General features: G+C 43.8%; 1 protein-coding gene across 1 annotated transcript in view; it reads left to right on the top strand.

The window, feature by feature from the left end:
* The window catches only part of ST13 (ST13 Hsp70 interacting protein), a 214501-nt gene that overhangs the window by 189756 nt on the left and 1877 nt on the right, over positions 1-22868 (top strand). Inside the window, exon 11 of the mRNA XM_082264769.1 lies at positions 4416-4495. Coding sequence (XP_082120895.1) covers positions 4416-4495 — 80 coding nt within the window. The remainder of the gene's footprint in view (positions 1-4415; positions 4496-22868) is intronic.

The raw sequence follows: 22868 nt of genomic DNA on the forward strand, positions 1-22868 counted from the left end.
GAGTCCTGGAAGTAATAGTCTGGACACCATTGAGACCTGAACTCAACATCTTCAAGTCTGTCTGGAATTATATGAAGAGACAGAATTTGAAGCAGCCTACAGCCACAGAAGATCTGTGGTTAGTTCTCAAATTTGTTTGGAACAATCTACCTGCCAAGTTAATTAAAAAACTATGTGCAAGTGTACCTGACAAATTAATGCGGTTTTGAAGGCAGAGGATGGTCACGCCCAATATTGTTTCCAGTTGGATTTCTCTTCGGTTTTATTTAGTTTCCATTTTGTTAATTGATGACAATAAACTATTAACACTTCTATTTCTGAAAGCATTCTTAATTTACAGCATTTTTTCACAACTGCCTAAAATGCTTGCACAGTACTATATATGAACAATACAGTGTGTAGATCGGTATGTGTGTGTATGTACAGTGCCTTGCGAAAGTATTCGGCCCCCTTGAACTTTTCGACCTTTTGCCACATTTCAGGCTTCAAACATAAAGATATAAAACTGTAATTTTTTGAAGAATCAACAAGTGGGACACAATCATGAAGTGGAACGAAATTTATTGGATATTTCAAGCTTTTTTAACAAATAAAAAAAATGAAAAATTGGGCGTGCAAAATTATTCAGCCCCCTTAAGTTAATACTTTGTAGTGCCACCTTTTGCTGCGATTTCAGCTGTAAGTAGCTTGGGGTATGTCTCTATCAGTTTTGTACATCGAGAGACTGAAATTTTTGCCCATTCCTCCTTGCAAAACAGCTCGAGCTCAGTGAGGTTGGACGGAGAGCGTTTGAACAGCAGTTTTTCAGTTCTTTCCACAGATTCTCAATTGGATTCAGGTCTGGACTTTGACTTGGCCATTCTAACACCTGGATATGTTTATTTGTGAACCATTCCATTGTAGATTTTGCTTTGTTTTGGATCATTGTCTTGTTGGAAGACAAATCTCTGTCCCAGTCTCAGGTCTTTTGCAGACTCCATCAGGTTTTCTTCCAGAATGGTCTTGTATTTGGCTCCATCCATCTTCCCATCAATTTTAACCATCTTCCCTGTCCCTGCTGAAGAAAAGCAGGCCCAAACCATGATTTTTGTCCTATGGACAGAGTCTCCCACCTCAGCTGTAGATCTCTGCAGTTCATCCAGAGTGATCATGGGCCTCTTGGCTGCATCTCTGATCAGTCTTCTCCTTGTATGAGCTGAAAGTTTAGAGGGACGGCCAGGTCTTCATAGATTTGCAGTGGTCTGATACTCCTTCCATTTCAATATTATCACTTGCACAGTGTTTCTTGGGATGTTTAAAGCTTGGGAAATCTTTTTGTATCCAAATCCGGCTTTTCACTTCTCCACAACAGTATCTCGGACCTGCCTGGTGTGTTCCTTGTTCTCCATGATGCTCTCTGCGCTTTAAACGGACCTCTGAGACTTTCACAGTGCAGGTGCATTTATACGGAGACTTGATTACACACAGGTGGATTCTATTTATCATCATTAGTCATTTAGGTCAACATTGGATCATTCAGAGATCCTCACTGAACTTCTGGAGAGAGTTTGCTGCACTGAAAGTAAAGGGGCTGAATGATTTTGCACGCCCAATTTTTCAGTTTTTTATTTATTAACAAAGTTTGAAATATCCAATAAATTTCGTTCCACTTCATGATTGTGTCCCACTTGTTGATTCTTCACAAAAAAATTACAGTTTTATATCTTTGTTTGAAGCCTGAAATGTGGCAAAAGGTTGCAAAGTTCAAGGGGGCCGAATACTTTCGCAAGGCACTGTGTGTGTATGTATGTATGTATATATATATGTGTGTGTGTAAAATATATATATATATATACATATATACATATATATATACATATATACATATAATATATATATATATATATATACATACATACACACAGTGGGTACGGAAAGTATTCAGACCCCCTTACATTTTTCACTCTTTGTTATATTGCTGCCATTTGCTAAAATCATTTAAGTTCATTCTTCTTCCTCATGAATGTACACATAGCACCCCATACTGACAGAAAAACACAGAATTGTTGACATTGTTGCAGATTTATTAAAAAAGAAAAACTGAAATATTACATGGTCCTAAGTATTCAGACCCTTTGCTGTGACACTCATATATTTAACTCAGGTGCTTTCCATTTCTTCTGATCATCCTTGAGATGGTTCTACACCTTCATTTGAGTCCAGCTGTGTTTGATTATACTGATTGGACTTGATTAGGAAAGCCACACACCTGTCTATATAAGATCTTCCAGATCACAATGCATGTCAGAGCAAATGAGAATCATGAGGTCAAAGGAACTGCCTGAAGAGCTCAGAGACAGAATTGTGGCAAGGCACAGATCTGGCCAAGGTTACAAAAAGATTTCTGCTGCACTTAAGGTTCCTAAGAGCACAGTGGCCTCCATAATCCTCAAATGGAAGACGTTTGGGACGACCAGAACCCTTCCTAGAGCTGACCGTTCGGCCAAACTGAGCTATCGGGGGAGAAGAGCCTTGGTGAGAGAGGTAAAGAAGAACCCAAAGATCACTGTGGCTGAGCTCCAGAGATGCAGTCAGGAGATGGGAGAAAGTTGTAGAAAGTCAACCATCACTGCAGCCCTCCACCAGTCGGGGCTTTATGGCAGAGTGGCCCGACAGAAGCCTCTCCTCAGTGTAAGACACATGAAAGCCCGCATGGAGTTTGCTAAAAAAACACCTGAAGGACTCCAAGATGGTGAGAAATAAGATTCTCTGGTCTGATGAGACCAAAATAGAACTTTTTGGCCTTAATTCTAAGCGGTATGTGTGGAGAAAACCAGGCAATGCTCATCACCTGTCCCATACAGTCCCAACAGTGAAGCATGGTGGTGGCAGCATCATGCTGTAGGGGTGTTTTTCAGCTGCAGGGACAGGACGACTGGTTGCAATCGAGGGAAAGATGAATGCGGCCAAGTACAGGGATATCCTGGACAAAAACCTTCTCCAGAGTGCTCTGGACCTCAGACTGGGCCGAAGGTTTACCTTCCAACAAGACAATGACCCTAAGCACACAGCTAAAATAATGGAGTGGCTTCACAACAACTCTGTGACTGTTCTTGAATGGCCCAGCCAGAGCCCTGACTTAAACCCAATTGAGCATCTCTGGAGAGACCTAAAAATGGCTGTCCACCAACGTTTACCATCCAACCTGACAGAACTGGAGAGGATCTGCAAGGAGGAATGGCAGAGGATCCCCAAATCCAGGTGTGAAAGACTTGTTGCATCTTTCCCAAAAAGACTCCTGGCTGTATTAGATCAAAAGGGGACTTCTACTAAATACTGAGCAAAGGGTCTGAATACTTAGGACCATGTGATACTTCAGTTTTTCTTTTTTAATAAATCTGCAACAATGTCAACAATTCTGTGTTTTTCTGTCAGTATGGGGTGCTATGTGTACATTCATGAGGAAGAAGAATGAACTTAAATGATTTTAGCAAATGGCTGCAATATAACAAAGAGTGAAAAATTTAAGGGGGTCTGAATACTTTCCGTACCCAGTGTGTATATATATATATATATATATATATATGTGTGTGTATATATATATATATATATATATATGTGTGTGTGTGTGTATGTGTGTGTGTGTGTGTGTATATATATGTATATGTATATATATATATATATATATATATATATATAATCAAAATTGGAGAACCTACAACAGGGGTCTTCAAACTATGGCCCTCCAGTTGTTCAGGAACTACAATTCCCATCATGCCTTGTCATGTCTGTGAATGTTAGTTTTACAATGCCTCATGGGATGTGTAGTTCCTCAACAGCTGGAGGGCCATAGTTTGAGGATCCCTGACCTACAATTTCCTAAATTTCAAGGTCATTGCTCAGTCCTATTATTATATAAACCGGAGTAAAAGAGCAGTTTAAGCATAATTTATGAGTTACATTTTGAAGAACAGAATAAAAAAACTTCAGTGAGATTTGAAAAACATTGTTAGAGACTAGTGATGGCCTGTGCCTGCAGATGTGCTGATGTCATTCAAAGCAAGGATTGTTGTAACCTTCAGAAATTTTAGTTGTAATCTTTCTCTGTGCTACAGTCACTGCTGTTCTCTAATTTTGATCAATGTGTTTTTTTCCAAAATAAAGCTTTTTTGTTGAAGTGCCTTTATTTTGAAAAAAAAATGTTCTATTAGTATGGTATAGCCACAACAAAAATTCCATTAAATGTTGAGCAATGAAGATTACATTATTTCTGAAAAAAATAAGTGTTTTTAAATTGTTCTCTAATTTTAAATGTCGGTGTAAATGTCATTACATCTTATAAATATCTAAAATTCATGTAAAGCTTTATTTTCTGGTTTATATTAAGAGTACAGTTAGAATATTTTCAGTGCAAACTAATACTGAGTTTCTTTTAGGGGGATTTCCTGGTGGGTTTGCCGGGATGCCAGGTGTCGGTGACATTCTCTCTGATCCAGAAGTTTTGGCTGCAATGCAGGTATAAATTCTAATTAGTTATTCATACTTCTCAGGTTATTTTACTACATGAATGTGTTTCCTAGCCTGCTGTCTTAGAATTTGGTTGCCAGGTGTGATCTTTTTGCTGAATTTCTGTTTTACAGATTACTACCCCTTAGAAGCAGTTTAGTGCTTAAAGGGTCTGGCCAACCAAAGCTCATATTTGATGTGGTGGTAATGGCATATCTGGCACTTGTGGTGGTGTTTTATTCTTGTTCAACATTTTTTATTCAGTATAAGATCTGCTTCCCAGAATACAAAAAGTGGTAATATGAAGTCTCGGAGCACAGGACTATCACACATTAAGTCATTATCATTGGCATCAATCAAATCGCAAAGGAAAGCAGGTTAGCTGTCACACAAAACATTGAGACAACAAAGCAGAGGAAGCAAGAGAATAAAAGGTGCGGTGTCACGGAACCACAGGCTAACAGTGCATGCCAAGTGGTGTTCCTTACTGGTTGATGAGTATTCAAGCTTATAAAATGAAAGCTTCCAAGAAACCAAGTCTAGGTGGATAGAAAGAAGAGAAAAGGAGGAGGGTAGGGGTGGCCCAAGGCAGAGCCTAGCCCTAAAGAGGGCAAGAAGTAGGGATAAGCGAAGCTAAAGCAAAAATGCTAGAAAAGCAGTAAAGATTCAGGGATTTCTACAGAATAAGAAAAGGTAGGAATCTGCAACAAAGTTTGTTAAAATCCTTGTAATTTACAGAGATCACCCAGAGGGGAATGTTTTTTTTCTCAACAAAAGTGGAGTTACGCTTTAAGTTTGGAGGGTGTAAATTGAGTAAATGGCTAGCTATTGGGCAGGGCCACCAGATATGTAAGTGTGTGCTACTATCCGCACACCCTTGAAAACAGGTTGGCGGATATTTTGGGACGAACTTGGAAAAATTAGAAGGTACTAGGTACCAGCAGGTCAAGACTTTATAGTTACCTTGCAATGCATTGATATTTTTCACAGAAGATTTGGTTGTGGCCCAAACATCTGTCCAGTCAGTCGCTTCTGAGGAAAGTCTGAGATCTTGTTCCCAGCAGCTTGTATATGTAGGGAGTTTAGAATCAAGTTTGTCCAGTATTTGGAGGTAGAGGCGAGCTATAAGGCCCAGGCATGAGTGTCCTATTTGCAGGTTTTGAAATGAGTCACCCAATTCAGGTTTGGTGTTGGGTAAGAAGAGTAAAAATGTTTAAGCTGCAAATATTGTAAGAGTTCTGAGTTACGGAGAGGCAATAATCAGTGTAATTAGGTTCGCTACCCGCCAGGTGTGAAAAGAGGCAGGAGAGACAGACTGTTTTTGATTAAAAAAAGTAGCGGGTTATGGGGTGGAGAGCAGTATGATAAGATGAGCCAACATAGGGGGATAGTTAGGTTTCTATACAAAGTTCTGCATAAATGAGTACACCCCTTTTGAAAAGTAAGATTTTAATCAATATCTCAATGAACACAAGCAGTTTCCAAAATGTTTGAAAAAATTTAGTTTTATAGAACATTTGTTTAGCTCATTACATGAAATTAAGGTTATTTATATAGTTTAGATTACAAAATCTTCAGTTTTACTCAAATTAGTTGATGCAAAAATGAATACACCCCACAACAAAACTACTACATTTAGTATTTTGTATGCCCTCCATGATTTGTAAGGACAGCCCCAAGTCCTCTAGTCATGGAATGAACAAGTTGGCGACATATTGCAACCTCTGTCTTTGTCCATTCTTCAAGAATTACTTTTTTTAGAGCCTGGATGCTGGGTGGAGAGTGATGGTCAACTTGTCTCTTCAGAATTCCCCATAGGTGTTCGATTGGTTTCAGTTAAGGAGACCTACTTGGCCACTGAAGCACTGTCACCCTGTTCTTCAGAAATGCAACAGTGGCCTTAGATGTGTGTTTTGGATTGTCATGTTGGAAAGTGCACAACAGCCAAGGGCACGGAGTGATGGTAGCATCTTCTCTTTCAATATAGAGATGTACATCTGTAAATTACCATCAATGAATTGCAGCAGCACTCATACAGCCGCACAGGACACTGCCATCACCATGTTTCACTGTAGGCATTATGCATTTTTCTTTGCACTCCTCACCTTTGCGACGCCATACAGTTGTGATGCCATCAGTTCCAAAAACATGTGTCTTGGTCTACTCCAGAGTACAAAGTCCCAGTAGTTATCTTTTACAGCATGGGCTCTGGCAAATTCTAGCAGGCTTTTTTGTGCATGGGCTTTAGGAGATGCTTCCTTCGTGGACGACTCCCATGCATGCCATTCCTCTGCAGTGAATGCTGTATTGTGTCACAGGAAACAATCACCCCAGTTTGGCTTTCTACCTCTTTAGTTAACTGCAGTGAACTTGCATGGCGATTGTCTTCAGCCCTTCTCATCAGAAGACGCTCCTGTCGAGGTGTTAACCTCTGTGAGATGGTTGCAGTTCCATCTTTGTTACATTTTTTGTATCCCTTTTGCTACAGTATTCATACTGATAAGTAAAGCTTTGCTAATCTTCTTGTAGCCTTTACCTTCCTCGTGTAGTTATTTTCTTTCTCAAGCCTTGTGACATTTCTCTTCCATGTGGTGCCATAGCTAACAGCACAAAATGGGAAGGGGTTTTCTTTTATAATCAACTGCCTGCTGGACACCTGTTTAATGAATAATTAAACTCGCTGTAGTTGAATTCTTGTTTATTAGGATTTTGTTGTCTAAAATTTTAGCTTTGCAGCGAAGACTTTCATTGGGGTGTATTTATTTTTACAACATGGTCTTGAATGAATTTGTTAGGAAATACAATTTTTGTGTGTGCAAATTGACAAATCTTGGTTGCAATCCTGCATTCGTGGTAGTATTTTGTAATATAGTATCTGCATTTTTCCGTCACTGTGGTAGAAAAGAACATCCATTTACCCCCACTAACAGAAAATCAAAAGAACGTTCCTAAAATGAATATTTTCAAAGGAAAAATGTTTGTGTATGGCTTGCATAAGTGACAGTAGGCTCAGGTAGCTTGTATCAAGCTACCTGCCTATAACAAGGGAGTCTATCATGCATAATATTATATTACACTCCTGTCTGAAAATCTGCAAAACAGCCTTTTAGGTCTTTTTAAAAATGTTTCTTTAAAAAAAAAAAAATCTTGATCTTATGTACAAGACTCAACCTCTAATAGTATATATCTCTTCTGTTATTCTCAGAGTGGTTTAGATATTTTGTTTCTTAACCATATAGTTGGCTTTTTATATTTTCCACTGTATATAGATATTAAAGAACAAACTTTTTTTTTTTTTTTACTTTTTGTATTAGGTTTGTATTGAATGAATCAAAACAATAATTGGGCCAACTAATCAATTATAAAAATAATCGTTAGTTTCAGCCCGTCTTGAGATAACAATACAGCATGACAGGTCCTCTTTATGAAGAGATCTAGGGTCTGTAAAACCCCACATCTCTCCTCTACAATGGAAAGCATTAGATCAACAAGAATTTTAATTTATTCCGGCCATTAAAATAAACAGTGAAGTGCTAAACGCCCCTAGCGTTTAACAGTGTTCAGCGTTTTTTGTGGTTAAACTTCCCTCTCCTGAACACGATTTTAGGGCGTTCAAAAAGCATCCTCTAAACTCCCCTGCTACTAAACTGCTAACGTCCTTGTGCATGGACACACAGGATAACATTAGGGGAGTTCACGGGGGAAAAAAAAAAACCTTAAGCTTACAAAAACATGAGTTTAACAGCAGCAGTGTGCACGAGGCCTAAAAGTGATCAAGTGGCTAATTAGCCGCTCGGATCACCTTTAGCGGTTAGAGAATCGCCGGCTGAAAATAAAAAATTAAAAAATACTGGGGTTATGGCATATTGCTGTAGCCATAACCCTGGTATTTCACCTCCAACTAAGGACGTCATTTTACTATGGTCCGGTTTGAAAGTTGGTAAGATAAGAGGAATTTTGACTTGCCTGTGAATTCCGTGTCTTGCAGTACAGGACATAGGACACCTTCCTTTTCATTGCTTGGTTTTTCTGCATTGCTTGCTACAAAACTGAAGATTTAGTGGTGTAGAGTTATAAGGGAAATGCCAAAGGAGCATGTCCTTGAAAACTTTGCCAGTGTCCAGTCACCTAAAGGTACCAGCCTATAACCCAGGGTCTATGAATACTTTTTCTGTGTCCTGTACCGTAGTCCAGGATATGGAATTTGCAGGTAAGTAAAAAAATATATTTCTCTTTTGTTCATTGACGGCACAGCTCCATATCGTCTTTGACTCTGGGGTTATGCTGCTCTCCGTAGGAGTAGGCAGAAATTGACTATGCCTATAGGGCAGTCCTAGGGGGTATACTCCCACTTCCTGCTATAAAACTTCAGTTTTTTTTTCTGCCTAGTCAGGAGTAAGGACCTGGTTCCTTGCTGGGATCTCTGGTCCTGCCATTTTTCTCTTTTTAAACTGAATTTTTTTTCTTTTTATTATTTTCTTTTCCTGAGAGAACTACAATCAGCCTGACTGGGTAACACACTGGATATTCAAGGATGCATAGCCCTGGTCACGACCTGAGTCGGTGTACCTCTGGCCCGCAGCACCCCCACTCCAAGATGTGTGTGGTGCCCGCTCAGGTCCAAGGTGCATTGAGTAGTGTCCCCCCTCTCCTCAGGGAAATTATCGGGGTGAGTGCGTGCCCCTCCCTCAGGTTGGTAGGTTCCCTATGTGCCCTTCCTTCCCAATGGGGCCCCCCATCACTAGAGTGACTCCCTCTGCTCTAATACCCTCACCCCCCCTCCTTCAGTGTGGGTGTTGTGGTGATGGGCTCACTACATTTTTTTCTGCGGAAAAATGTCCTGGGGGGGGGGGGTCCCTGTTAGAACCCCCCTGGCTGGCTACATGCCTTTGGGGGTCGTGCGGCGCCACCATTTTTATGTGGATGGTTGCTATTGAACTTAGCGGCCATGTTTTTATAGTTTCCCATTAGTCCATGCGGCGGCCATTTTCTTGTAGATCTGTGGAGCAGTGTTTGGGGATGGGCCTCTAGTGACGTTGCCTGTGCTTGCTTTTCCTTTCGGATAGCTGCATCATGCAGCTTGGCGCTCTCTGTCCCTCCTGAGTCGGTGATGGTGAGTCCCTGGGGGGTGTGCAATCTCCCTCTTTCTGCTATAGCAGCGCTTGGTGCGCTGGGACCTGTGGTGACACTGGAGCAGTGTTGGGGCTTTTTTTTTACAGCAATTGTTTTTCAGAATTTGCTGGTGGTCCCAGGGTTACCCATGGAGTCCCTGGAACATGTCACCACCTGACTCACTCTGAGAAGCTGCAGGACTCGATCCACCCTGGCAGTCATGACGGCAGTCCTATAGTCACTGGTGTCCAAAGTTGATATGGTTGAAGAGCCATAAAAGAGGCCTAGCAAAAAGCGCCCCCCTGCCTTCACCTGTATCCTCTGCCTCAGATTCTGACTCAACCCGCTGGGTCTGTGTCCACGCACCCGGAGTGCTCTGAAAGTGAGGATGAGTCCTCTTCCACTACAACCGCGCATGAAAAGGCGCTTGTGGAGGCACTGATTGTACCAGTGCGGGAAACTTTAATATTGGAAGACACAGCAAATGCTTCGGCTGCGCCGGTGCAATTTGGTACCCGCAAATCATCCAAGGTGACTCAGTGGGGTTCCCCGAAATGCATGGTTGGGATACCGAAGCGTTTCGCTAGGTGTCCTTTTGTGGAGTCTCTCTTGAAAAAACTGGCAGTTCCTCCGAGGGTTGATTCTCAGGTTTCCAGATTGAATAAAGCAACACTGCTACCGGTCGAGGCCTCCCCGTCCTTTAAAGACCCGGTGGACAAGAGAGGGGAGTCTCTTGCCTGATGCTTTTTACTGTGGCAGGTTCAATTTAGAGACCGGTGTTTGCCATAACCTTGGTCTCCCAGACCTTAACGAAATGGGCAAAGCTTCTGCGTCAGGATTTGGAAGGGGGTCAGCAACCTCCTGGGCTGGCAGATCAGTTGCTACAGGGGTTACCATAGGTCTGTGATGCCTCTCTGCAGGCTAAAGGGGCCGCATCCAAAGTGTCTGTGACAGCTGTGACTCTTTGCCGCATGATTTGGCTTCAAAAAAGGTGCTGACTGATCTACATTTTGTAGGAGACTGCCTGTTTGGAGCTTCTATGGAAGAGATCATAAAAGGTCTTATGGGAGGTAAGGGAGGAGTACTCTGCTTCCACAAGTCGCCAAGAGCAAAATGCCTCGTCATAAACATGGTTCTTTCTTTTCGGCCCTTTTGTCCTGCAGGTTTGCAGGACGAGGTATCAAAATTCGCCCGTAATTTTTCGGGAGGTTCCAAGAGATCCTGGTCTGGTAAGCCAAAAGCGTGTTTCGCTGGTCCCGCAGACAAGTCCTCTTATGCCTGAAGGGGCACCCTCACTGTACCTGGGGTGGGGGGACATCTTCGTTTTTCTCCAGACCTGTGGACCTCTTTCATTCAAGACAAATGGGTCCACGAGTTAATTCGGTCTGGTTACAAGGTCGAGTTTCGGTCCTGGCCTCTGTCAAAGTTCTTTCCTCCCTACTTGCGCCTGTCCCCAGGTTGGCTGCAGGGCCTTTTCATGGCAGTACAGGATCTACTCTCGCAAAGAGTAATTGTACCGGTTCAAGAATCTGAATGTTTTCAAGGGTTTTATTCAAACCTGTTTACTGTTCCCAGGAAGGAAGTCAAGGTCCATTCAATCTTGGACCTCAAGGCCCTGAACCACTTTGTGCAGGTTCAAGAATTTCAGATAGAGTCCATTCGCACGGTAGTGGCATCCCTTCATCAAGGGGATTTTCTTGCCTCTATTGATATCAAGGACACTTGATTGATATCAAGGACACACCTCCATATCCCAATTTATGTCAGGCATCAGTGTTTTATTCGCTTTGCCGTGGGCAAGGAGCACTATCAATTAGTGGCGTTACCCTTTGGTCTCGCCTCTGCCCGGTGTTGGCCTTGCTCAGGCAGAGGGGAATCGTGGTACTGGGGTACTTGAACGATCTCCTAATGTGAGCAGTCTCTCCGTCTGTCTTACAAGACGATTTGGACATCGCTGTGCGAACTCTGCAAGAGTTCGGCTGGAAAATTAATTTTCCAGAAATCAGCTCTGCCTCCGTCCAACAGACTGGATTACATGGGCCTGACTCTGAATTCAGCCTCAGCCCAGGTGTTTCTTCCGAAGGCTAAACTCCAGAAATTGCAGGATGCGATTCGGCTCCTGTTATCCAACAGTCGGTCATTTCTCAGGACTTGCATGCAAGTGCTGGGCTTGATGGTATCCATCAGGGTGGTTCTGTTTGCTCAGTTCCAGACCAGGCCTTTGTAAAAGGAGATCCTTGCCAAACGGGACAAGAGTCCACAACCTTTGGACAATCTGATCCTGCTAAGCTGGGGTACCAGGGGATCCTTGATATGGTGGCTTTGTCCCCCCCCCCCCCCCCCCCCCAGCGCTTCAACAGGGAAAGTACTTTCTTCCCCTGTACTGGACGGTGGTTACCACGAATGCCAGTTGGGCCGGATGGGGAGGTTTCTTGGGCACAGATTTGGCTCAAGGGGTTTGGACTCGGGAGGAGTCCATTCTGGAGATTCGGGCGATTAGGCTTTGCCTGTCCTGGTGGACGGATCGTCTGCAGCTGTTTCCCGGTAAGGATTGTCGGACAATGCCACGGCCGTGGCATATGTCAATCATCAAGGGGGCACCAAAAGTGCCCTAGCAGCCAGAGAAGTGGCCGGCACTCTAAGGTGGGCAGAACGTTTTGTTCCTGCCCTCTCTACTGTCCATATTCCAGGGATTGAAAATTGGCAGGCAGACTACCTCAGTCGACAGGCACTGGATCCGGGTGATCCTGGATCACCGCTTTTGTTTTTCCTTGCCATGTTGTTTATTACTAATCCCTCGATTTCCCTCCCAAATTTGCTACAGCTGTTACAGGATTTTTCTTCCCTTTTAGGTCTTACTGTAAATCAGGCATGTCAAACCTGCGGCCCGGGGGCCACATGCGGCCCGGAACCCCAGGCAATGCGGCCCACTGCCCCCTGACAGTTTTTTTTTTTTTTTTTTTTTTTTTGCTGGGGAGGAAGGAAGTTGGGTCGGGGCATGGCCACAGTGGCTTCTAATTAACGGTAGGCAGAAACTGCCTCGAGGGGAGGAGGGGGGAGGCGAGCATGTGCAGTGTTTCTGACTCCTACCACCGTGACCACTACAAATCACTTAAGTGGTCATGGTGGTTAGAGTGTTCCTTTAATATCTCTCAGAAAAAGTAAACCTCTGTATACTAATTCCATTTCATTTGATCATCCTCTAGTTGTGTTAAATTAGTGGGGGGTGTGGGGCGGCACAAGAAGGGCGCGGCAGCATTTTATTACTTATAAATCTTAACTATAGTATATATTTTATATGCGGCCCGAGAATTTCTCTACACACAGTGGCCCAGAGAAGCCAAAAGGTTGGACACCCATGCTGTAAATATAGCTTAACCACTTAAGCCCCGGAGGATTTGGCTGCTAAAGGACCAGGGGTTTTTTTGCGATTTTTTACTGCGTGACTTTAACGGACAATTGCGCGGTCGTGCGACGCTGTACCTAAACGAATTTGACGTCCTTTTTTTCCCACAAACAGAGCTTTCTTTTGGTGGTATTTGATCACCTGTGCGATTTTTTGATCACGCGCTATAAACAAAAAAAGAGCGTAAATTTTGCAAAAATAACAATATTTTTCACATTTTTTTATATGAAATTCCCCAAAAAAAAAAGTAAAAATCAAAATTTTTTAACATTTTTCGGCCAATTTGTTTTATGCTACCTATGTTTGGTAAAAAAAATCGCAAAAAGCGTATTTTGATTGGTTTGCGCAAAAGTTATCGCGTTTACTAACAAAGAGAAAGATTTTTGTCATTTTTGGTGTTTTTTTTTTTAACGCGTAATGGCGGCGATCTGCGATTTTTTTTTCGGTACTGCGACATTGCGGCGGACAGATCGGACCCTTGACTGACATTTTTGACACTTTTGGGGTTACCAGTGACATTACTGCAGTAATCAGTGCTATACATATGCACTGTTACTGCAAAAATGACACTGGCAGGGAAGGGGTTAACTTTATTGGGAAGGGAGGGGTTAAGTGTGTCCTAGGGGCGTGCTTTCTACTGTGTAGGGACATTGCTATTGGTGTAAAAGCAAAGATCAACCGTTCTACATAGTAGAACGGTCAGATCTTTACTTTTACACAGGGAGAACTGACAGGCAGCTTGTTTACACAAGCTGCTCTGTCTTTCTCCCTTCACAGGAGCGATCGTAGTGTGGCCGGCGGACATCGAGTCCGCCGGTCACACGCACTGACTTGCCTGTGAACGAGCCGCGGCGGGCGCGCGCCCGCTCGCTATAGGCTCGCAAGTCAGTGACAGGCGAGTGACGTACCGATACGTCACTCTGCCTGGCCGGGGCTGACCGCCGCAGTATATAGTCGTGCGGCGGTCGGCAACCGGTTAATCTATAGGAATGGCCATTAACCTCCTTGGCAGTATTCCAGAGTGTGGCTCGGGGTGGAATTTCAGTGCCATTAGCGGTAACCCCGAGCCACACTCGGGGTACCGCCAGGGAGCATCGCTGGATCCTGGAAGAGGTTACTTACCTTGTCCCCGGGATCCCGCAAAGTATTCCTGCAGCATACGGCGGCCGGATCTTCCGCCTGATGCTTTGTGCCCCGTCTTCCGTTCCCTGGGAGCGTCACGTCGCAGGGGGTTGGAACCGGCGGCAAATTTGAAAAGTAAAACACCGATATATTGTAATCCTATTGGATTACATTACTAAATAAAATAAATTGACCTTAGTTTGCGCCCACCCCCCCCCCCCCCCCCTTGCCTGCAGTTTTACTGTTTATATATATATATACACACACACACACACACACACACACACACTTATTTATAGTTATTTCTTTTATTATGATTTTGTGTTTCAAACTTTATCATACCCAAGATGTTATAAAGAAGAACACAGTAAAAAAAAAAATCATATGTAAATAGTTGGTTTGGACTGCTCGTCCTTAAGAATTACATGCAAAATAATTGTACCGCTTTTAGCACCTAAAAACGGAAACAATCATACCGCCAGGGAGGTTAATATCCCAAGCGACCAATTTCAGGTTTTAAAACACTCCTATTTCCAATGGTCCCAAGTTTTGCTCTCATATCTGGGGATTCATCTTACCCCAGATTTACACACTTTATTTTTTAAAAAACTACCCCCCTTTGATACCTAAACTCAAGACAAACACTTACATTTTGAAGATCATACCATATATCCTTTTTAGGCAGGGTTACAGCAGCAAAAATTCTACCAAATGTTTTATACATTTTTAGAGCCCTCCCCATTAAAATTACCAAATCCTTTGTTTCTTTTTTTCAACATAACCTAAATAACTTTATTTGGGCTGATTCAACTTCCAGATTTTCCAAAGTAGTTTTATGTACCTCAGCACATTGAGGTTTGGAGGCCCCTAAAAAAGGGCACTACTACTGGGCAACAAGATTCTCGCAACTAGCACAGTGGCATATAAGTAATTGCAGGTTACCATGGGTGAAATTTGAATTGGTTTAGATTCTCCCACATTATCTCCCAGGTCTCCTTTGGGGCTTCTTCCACTAATATCCAACCCCTAACACTCTAGTTGCTCAATCTCTACATTTATGGCAAAGTTATAGGCATAAGTGTACACTTTTTTTCCCAGGCCCCACCTCTTGCAGCCTTTCTGGGTGACCCAACATTTCCCCCAGGTTTTACTAATCCTCACTGTTTTACCTGGTGGATTGCCTCAGGTTCTTTCTCTACATACATTGGTAGAAGACTCTGCATTCTCCTCCTTCCAATTTCTGCAGGCTAACTATCACATTCCAAATAATACATTTTTCCATTACTTGCAGATAAAGCATTTCTACTTATCTCGTTTTAAGGTGGAAACTGTATTAAACCCAACTCAATATGAACAAAACCTGTATGGAGAATCCCAGAGGGAGGGGCCTTATCTCTGCAATATTTTCTTCTCTCAACAACCAAAATTCAATCGATAAGCCTTTATATAGGTCAAATTGGGAATCTGACTTTTCTTTAGAACCTGTGGCCTTGGTTTGGGATGCATGTATGGATATTCTAAAAAAATGCACAAGACTCCTGAACATCAGGGAGACTGCTGTAAAAACATTATAACTAGGCGGTACCGGACCCAAACTAGAATTCATTCATTCACCCCCTTTAGAGGTTGTCAGACTTCTGGTTCATTTTTCCATTTATTCTGGGAATGCTCCCATGTTGTCCCAATTTGGTGAAAACTGTCAACCTTTGTCTCCACATTCACGGGTGTTTAGTTTTCCCTTACCCCAACTCATTGTCTATGGTTTTCCCCCATTGTAGAGGCAAACACTGTGCAGATAGGACAAATTCACACAATCAGTGTGGCCATTCATTGGGTAGTTGCTGCTTATTGCAGAACTCCCTTGGTTCCACTTTCCCAAGTTAAACTTATTTGATTCCATTAAAGAACTGTAAAATGTATCTTTTCAGATCTCTTCAGGCCGGTCACACGACACCCCGCCACTCTCCTCCTCCATCTTCGGGCTTCTGACATCAGCTGGGGAGGTCACGTGACTGCACATAAACTGACCATGGGAATCAAGGCTCAGCAGCCATGATTATCGTGGTCAGTACACAGAGGGGGGGGCACAGGAACTGGCAGGATCAGCCAGGTATTTTACAGATTAGAGGGGGGCAGAATAGACAGCAAAAGCACTGACTGTGCTGTTTATTCTGCTATGAGGGAACAGGAGCTCCTTTTTCCCAGATTGTCTTTCAGGACAGCCCATGAGAGAAGCACCTCCTCCAACAGGAACATGAAACACATTACCAATACACTTTAAAAGGCAGTTTTGGTGTTTCCTCCAAGAGGGAGATGCATCACCTGGAACCTGGGTGAAGGAGGACTCTGTTCTCTGGCTTTCTTTTTGTTCCACCCACACCTTTACCTACCTGGCTCCATTGTGACAGGGCACTGTTGGGCTCTCCCTATTTACCAGGGAAGATGATGAACCTGACTAGTGCCAAGATTCCCTACTCCTGTGCTGTGGGCTGTAGGGGATCCTCAGAAGGTGGACCGGGTGGGGGATTTACTGGCCCCACTATTCCTTCTCAGCTGGATTCATCTAGAAGGTCTAGCAAAAGGTCATCTTCCTAAGGGGAGAGGATGATGATTCTTTCTATGAGTATAGTTACTAAATTCCCTGGCAGTAAGGGAAAACAGTAGATTCAATCTTCAGGGGTTATTGTCCCGAGAAGATGTGGATGTCCTTTTAGGGCTATCTAGTAGACTTGACATTTAGGGGAAATTGTCAATATTTTTGCATGCTAGTTATACTAGTTACTAGTTTTGTTTTTTCCTTTTCTTGCATGCTAGCATGTATTTAGAGCTTGAGAGAGGAAAGTTTTTTTTTTTTTTTTTACAATCCACTCTAGGCTCACAGAGCACATTAATTGGCTCTAATTGTTTCTATTATCTGTTACCTGGGTGTGGCTGCATCACAGGTGTTTGTTTCACCTCCCCACACACTGTGCAATCTGCAGTCTCTGAAATACAGTTGACAGAAGTTTAATCTCCAGCTGTCTCACAGAAAACTTCCATTCCCACTAGAGAGCTGGGAAGGATTAAATGTAAACTCCTAAGCTCTTGATGGACGGCTACCTGGGTATACTTTTCTTCACTCACTTGGGATCGGACTATACAAACCTCCAGTGGAGGGGTCAGTCCCCAGGTAAATTTACAGCCTTAGCACAAGTTTGTCTTTTTGATCCTAATAGTTTATGAATAGTTTATGTTCTGCGATGCTCCTTGGGGGACTTCCTTTCAGGGAGGATCTGCTGTCCCAAGGACCGATCTTGCATCCTGTTTTACAGTTGCTGGCTTTGACAGCTTAGCTGTTGAACGCCAGGGGCTGAAGGGTCGGTGATTCCTAAGGAAGATCTGCCATTGTACGTGGAAGATGTACATTACATGGTGTGTCTCTTGGGGTTCATCCTTGCTCCTTCTCAGTGGACCAGCTCTTCACCTTCCTTCAACGGGGTAGTGGGGGATTGAACAGAAGTTGGCCTGGAGTACCATCAAGGGCCAGGTATCTGCTTTGGCGGTGTTTTTTTTTTTCAACAACCTTTGGCCTCGCACTCCGTGGTGTGTACCTTTCCTCAGTGTGTCCAGATTTGGTTCCTTCAGTGTGGGCTCCGTTGCTGCCCTGCGATCTTAATGTGGTGCTTTCAGCTCTACAGTAGCCTCCCTTTTAAAAAATATTCGGGAGGTTTCCCTGCTTGCGCTGCCTAGGAAGTCGTACTCTGTGTTCATGGACAGACCTCACAAAGGGTTGTCCACTTCGTCTGTGACCATTTCAAGATGGATCAGACAGACGGTGGTTCAGGCCTATTGGGGTCAAGTTCCTCTTTTGCCTGTCAAGCAGCACTTTACTAGGGTGCATAGTGTTTCTTGGGCTTTCCGTTATTAAGCATCAGTGCACACTTTTACAAAATTTTTATAAAGTGGATGTGTTGGCATCTGCGTATGCTTGTTTTGGCCGCAAGATTTTGCTGGCTGCTGTTTAGAGGACCTAATCCTCTTTAAACTGTGTATTGTTTTTTCGGGTGAGCTCCAGTTGTTTGAGCTCCATGTTACCTGGTTAGCTACAGTTAGCCTTGGGAATTTTTCTGCTTTTTTCTCACCCCTTCTGTGTCCGTCAATGAACGAAAGCGAAAATGACTTACCGAAAAATCAATTTCTCTGATGTTCATTGACGGACACGGCACCCACCCCTCTGTGGAGTTGGCTTTCTTCTGACACTGCTTGTAACAAAACTGAGAGCCTATAGCTTAGAGTGAGTATATACCCCCTGGGACTGCCCATAAGTGTAGTCAAGCTTTTTCCTGCCAAGCGTCCTCCTGTAGGGGGCAGAATAACCCAGTGGTTAAGAAGAATCAGGAGCTGTGTCCGTAATCGAACATCAGAGAAATGGATTTTACGGCAAGTCAAAAATCCAATTTTTGTGAGCAGAGTCTTCGACTGCTCTGTTGGACAACTTGGAGATTACTCTGCGAACTCTGAAAGAGTTTGGTTGGATTCTGAATCTTCAGAAGTCTGCTCTGGTTCTGTCCACAAGTCTGGACCATCTGGGTCTGATGCTGGTCTTGGCCTCAGCCAGAGTGTTTCTTCCTCGGGAGAAACTTCAGAAATTGCAGGAGGCAATTCAGCTTCTGCTGACCAGCAGACGGTCATCTCTTCGGACTTGCATGCGGTTGCTGGGCCTGATGGTGTCTACCTTCGAGGTGGTTCCGTTTGCACAGTTCCACACGAGGTCTCTGCAAAAGGAGATTCTGATGAAATGGAACAAGGATCCTCAGTCTCTAGACAATCTGATTCTGTTTAGCCAGAGTACGAGAGGGTCCCTGGTTTGGTGGCTTCATTCTCCAGCACTTCGTTTGCAGAAATAATTTCTTCCTCTGTAGTGGAGGGTCATCACCGCAGACGCCAGCCTGTCCGGGTGGGGAGGCATCCACGGCACAAAGTGTGCTCAGGGGTTATGGACCCTGGAAGAGTCCAGGTTATCGATCAATGTACTGGAGCTTTGAGCGATCAGACTTTGGATCATTGGACAAGTCTTCTCCAGGGGTGTCCTGTATGGATTCAATCAGACAATGCCACAGCCGTGGCCTATGTTATTCACCAAGGTGGCTTGGGAAGTAGCCGGCATTCTAAGGTGGACAGAACAAATTGTTCCAGCCCTCTCTGCTGTACATGTTCCAGGGGTGGAAAATTGGCAGACTGATTACCTCAGTCGACAGGCGTTGGACCAGGGGGAATAGTCACTTCATCCGGAAGTGTTTCATCAGTTGTCTCCCCCATAGGGTACTCCCGAGGTGGATCTGTTGGCCTCTCGTGCAACAGGAAAGTGCAGAGGTTTGTGGCACTGTCTCAGGATCCTCTAGCCGATGCCACAGATGCATTAGTAGCTACCTGGAGTCAGCATCGTCTGATTTTACCTTTCCTCCCCTCAAGCTTCTGCCAAGACTCCTGCGCAAGATCGAGGCAGAAGGGATTCTAGTCATCCTAGTGGATCCAGACTTGCCTCGCCAGTCTTGGTACACTGATCTGGTACAGCTGGTCACTGATGCCCCTTGGAGACTTCCTCCCAGGTAAGATCGGTTGTCCCAAGGGCCAATCTTCCATCCTGATTTACAGTCGCTGGCTTTGATGGGCTTGGCTGTTGAAAACCAGGTGCTGAAGGGTTGTCTGAATCGGTGATTCCAACGCTGTTAAAAGTTAGAAAATCTGCTTCTAGGAAGCTTTACCATCGTACTTGGAAGTCGTACATTGCGTGGTATGAATCCCTCAGGGTCCCGCGCCGCTCCTTTTCGGTGACTCGGATTTTCGTCTTCCTCCATGTTTTAACCACTTGCCGACCGCCGCACGACTATTTACTGCGGCGGTCAGCCCCGTACAGGCAAAGTGACGTAGTACTACGTCGCTAGCCTGAGAGCCTCTAGGGGGCAAGCGCACGCCCCCGCTTATTCCCTAACAGGTCCGCACGTGTGAACGGCGAGCCCGATGTCCGCCGGTCACTCGCGATCTCCCCGTGGAGAGGGAGAAAGGCAGGCAGCTAATGTAAACAAAGCCGCCTGTCATTCTCCCTGATCTAACTGCAGAGATCATACGATCCTGTTATGTAGGATCGTATGTCTCTGTGGTTACATCACTAGCCACCCCCCTTTACAGTTAGAAGCACGCCCCTAGGGACACACAACCCCTGCATCACCAATAAAGTTAACCCTTTCCCTGCCAGTGTCATTTTTACAGTAACAGTGCATATGTATAGCACTGATTACTGTAGTAATGTCACTGGCACTCCCAAAAATATCATTCAAGGGGTCCGATCTGTCCGCCGCAATCCCGCAAAAAAAAAATCACAGGTCGCCGCCATTACTTGTTAAAAAAAAAAAAAAACACCAAAAATGACAGAAATCTTTCCCTTAGTTAGTAAACGCAATAACTTTTGCGCAAACCAATCAAAATACGCTTATTGCGATTTTTTTTTTTTTTTTTTTTTTTTTTATACCAAACATATGTAGCAGAAAACAAATTGGCCTAAAATGTAAAATTTTGATTTTTCACATTTTGTTTTGGGGAATTTCATATAAAAAAAATGTGAAAAATATTGTTTTTTCATAATTTTCGCTTTTTTTTTTTTTTTTTTTTTTTTTTTTTTTTTTTTTTTTTTGTTTATAGCGCAAAAAGCACAAAAAGTAAAAATTGCACAGGTGATCAAATAACACCAAGAGAAAGCTATGTTTGTGGGGAAAAAAAAAGGACGTCAATTTCATTCGGGTATAGCGTCGCACAACCGCGCAATTGTCCGTTAAAGTCACACAGTGCCGAATCGCAAAATAGATCAGGATAAAATCTTCCGGGGCTTAATTGGTTAATGATACATTGTTTTAGCTAATCGTGTTAAAAGGCTAATTGATTACAAAACCCTTGTGCAATTATGTTAGCACAGCTGAAAACTGTTGTGCTGATTAGAGAAGCTATAAAACTGGCCTTCCTTTGAGCTAGTTAAAGTATCTGGAGCTTCAGCATTTGTGGGTTCGATTATACTCTCAAAATGGCCAGAAAAATAGAACTTTCTTCTGCAACTCGACAGTCTATTCTTGCTCTGAGAAATGAAGGCTATTCCATGCGAGAAATTGCCAAGACTCTATGGATTTCCTACAACTGGGTGTACTACTCCCTTCAGAGAACAGCACAAAAGGGCTCTTAGCAGAATAGAAAGAGAAGTGGGAGGCCCCGGTGCACAACTAAGCAAGAGGACAAGAACATTAGAGTCTCTAGTTTGAGAAATGCATGACTCACAGGTCCTCAACTGGCAGCTTCAATAAATGGTACCTGCAAAACGCCAGTCTCAACGTCCACAGTGAGGAGGCGACTCCGGGAAGTTGGCCTTCTAGGCAGAGTGGCAAAGAGAGCCATATCTGAGACTGGGCACTAAAAGGAAACTATTAAGATGGTCAAAAGAACAGACATTGGACAGAGGAAGATTGGAAAAAAGTGTTATGGACAGACCAATCTAAGTTTGAGGTGTTTAGATCACACAGAAGAACATTTGTGAGACACAGAACAAGTGAAACTGATGCTAGAGAAGTGCCTGAGGCCATCTGTCAAGCATGGTGGCGGTAATGTGATGGTCTGGGGCTGATAAAGTGGGAGATTTGAATAGGAAAAGGTTATCACTCTGCTTGATTTGATCTAATTTCCTCCTACAACAGGACAGTGACCCAAAGCACACCTACAAACTATGCAAGAACTATTTAGGGAAGAAGCAGTCAGCTAGTAAGTCTGTAATGGAGTGGCCAGCGCAGTCACCAGTTCTCAACCCTATTGAGCAGTTGTGGGAGCAGCTTGACCTTTCGGTACGTAAGAAGTGCCCATCAAGCTAATCCAACTTGTGGGAGGTGCTTCAGGAAGCTTGGGTGAAATTTCTTCAGATTACCTCAACAAATTGACAGCTAGAATGTCAAAGGTCTGCAAGGCTGTAATTGCTGAAAATGAAGAATTATTTGATGAAAGCAAAGTTTGAAGGACAAAATTATTTTATAATACAAATAATTATTTCTAACCTCGCCAAGCTGGGGTGTGTGTGTCAAGGACGCTGCTTCACCCTGCCACTAGGGTGAAGATGTTTAGAAAAGCTCCTGTTGTACTCTCTTCAGGGTTCTGAAACTGGCACCCCCTTTACTCTCAATGCTGGTGTGCTGACACCTGTCTGCTGATCCTAGCTTCTGGAGTGGTCCCCTTCCTGGCAGACCCCTGGGCAAGTTCCTCTGTACTCACAGACACTGTTTTTCCAGAGTCACCGTTGCTTCCAAACTCCTCTTGTCAGTATTCACTGGACTTCTGCATTGAGCAACACCTTCAGGTTCACCAGGCCGACTGCCTGTGACCACCTTTCCCAGTTGCAGAAGGAGACACAGCCGTACCCTTCTTCTGGGACTTGGCTTCCCGCCCAAAGACACCCTGTCACATGTGCCCTTGGCTTTTATGGTCTATCCCAGGATGCACCACTGTTGTGCCCTCCCACTGGGACTGCCACAAAAGCCTGTGTGTCACTGGCTAGGTTTCCTCCACTGTCCAACAGGCTCCCCTATTGGATACAGTGGGGCCACTCCCTCAGACCAAGTGAATCGCACCTGGACACATGTAACAGGCCTAACTAGAAATTCTGCTCCCTGATAAGCAGGAAAGCAACACAATGCTTTTACCTAGCACCTGACTAGGAGGGTGCTACATGTGTTAA

This window comes from Pelophylax lessonae (genome assembly GCF_965119305.1).
Source record: "Pelophylax lessonae genome assembly, chromosome: 8".
Taxonomy (NCBI): Eukaryota; Metazoa; Chordata; class Amphibia; order Anura; family Ranidae; genus Pelophylax; species Pelophylax lessonae.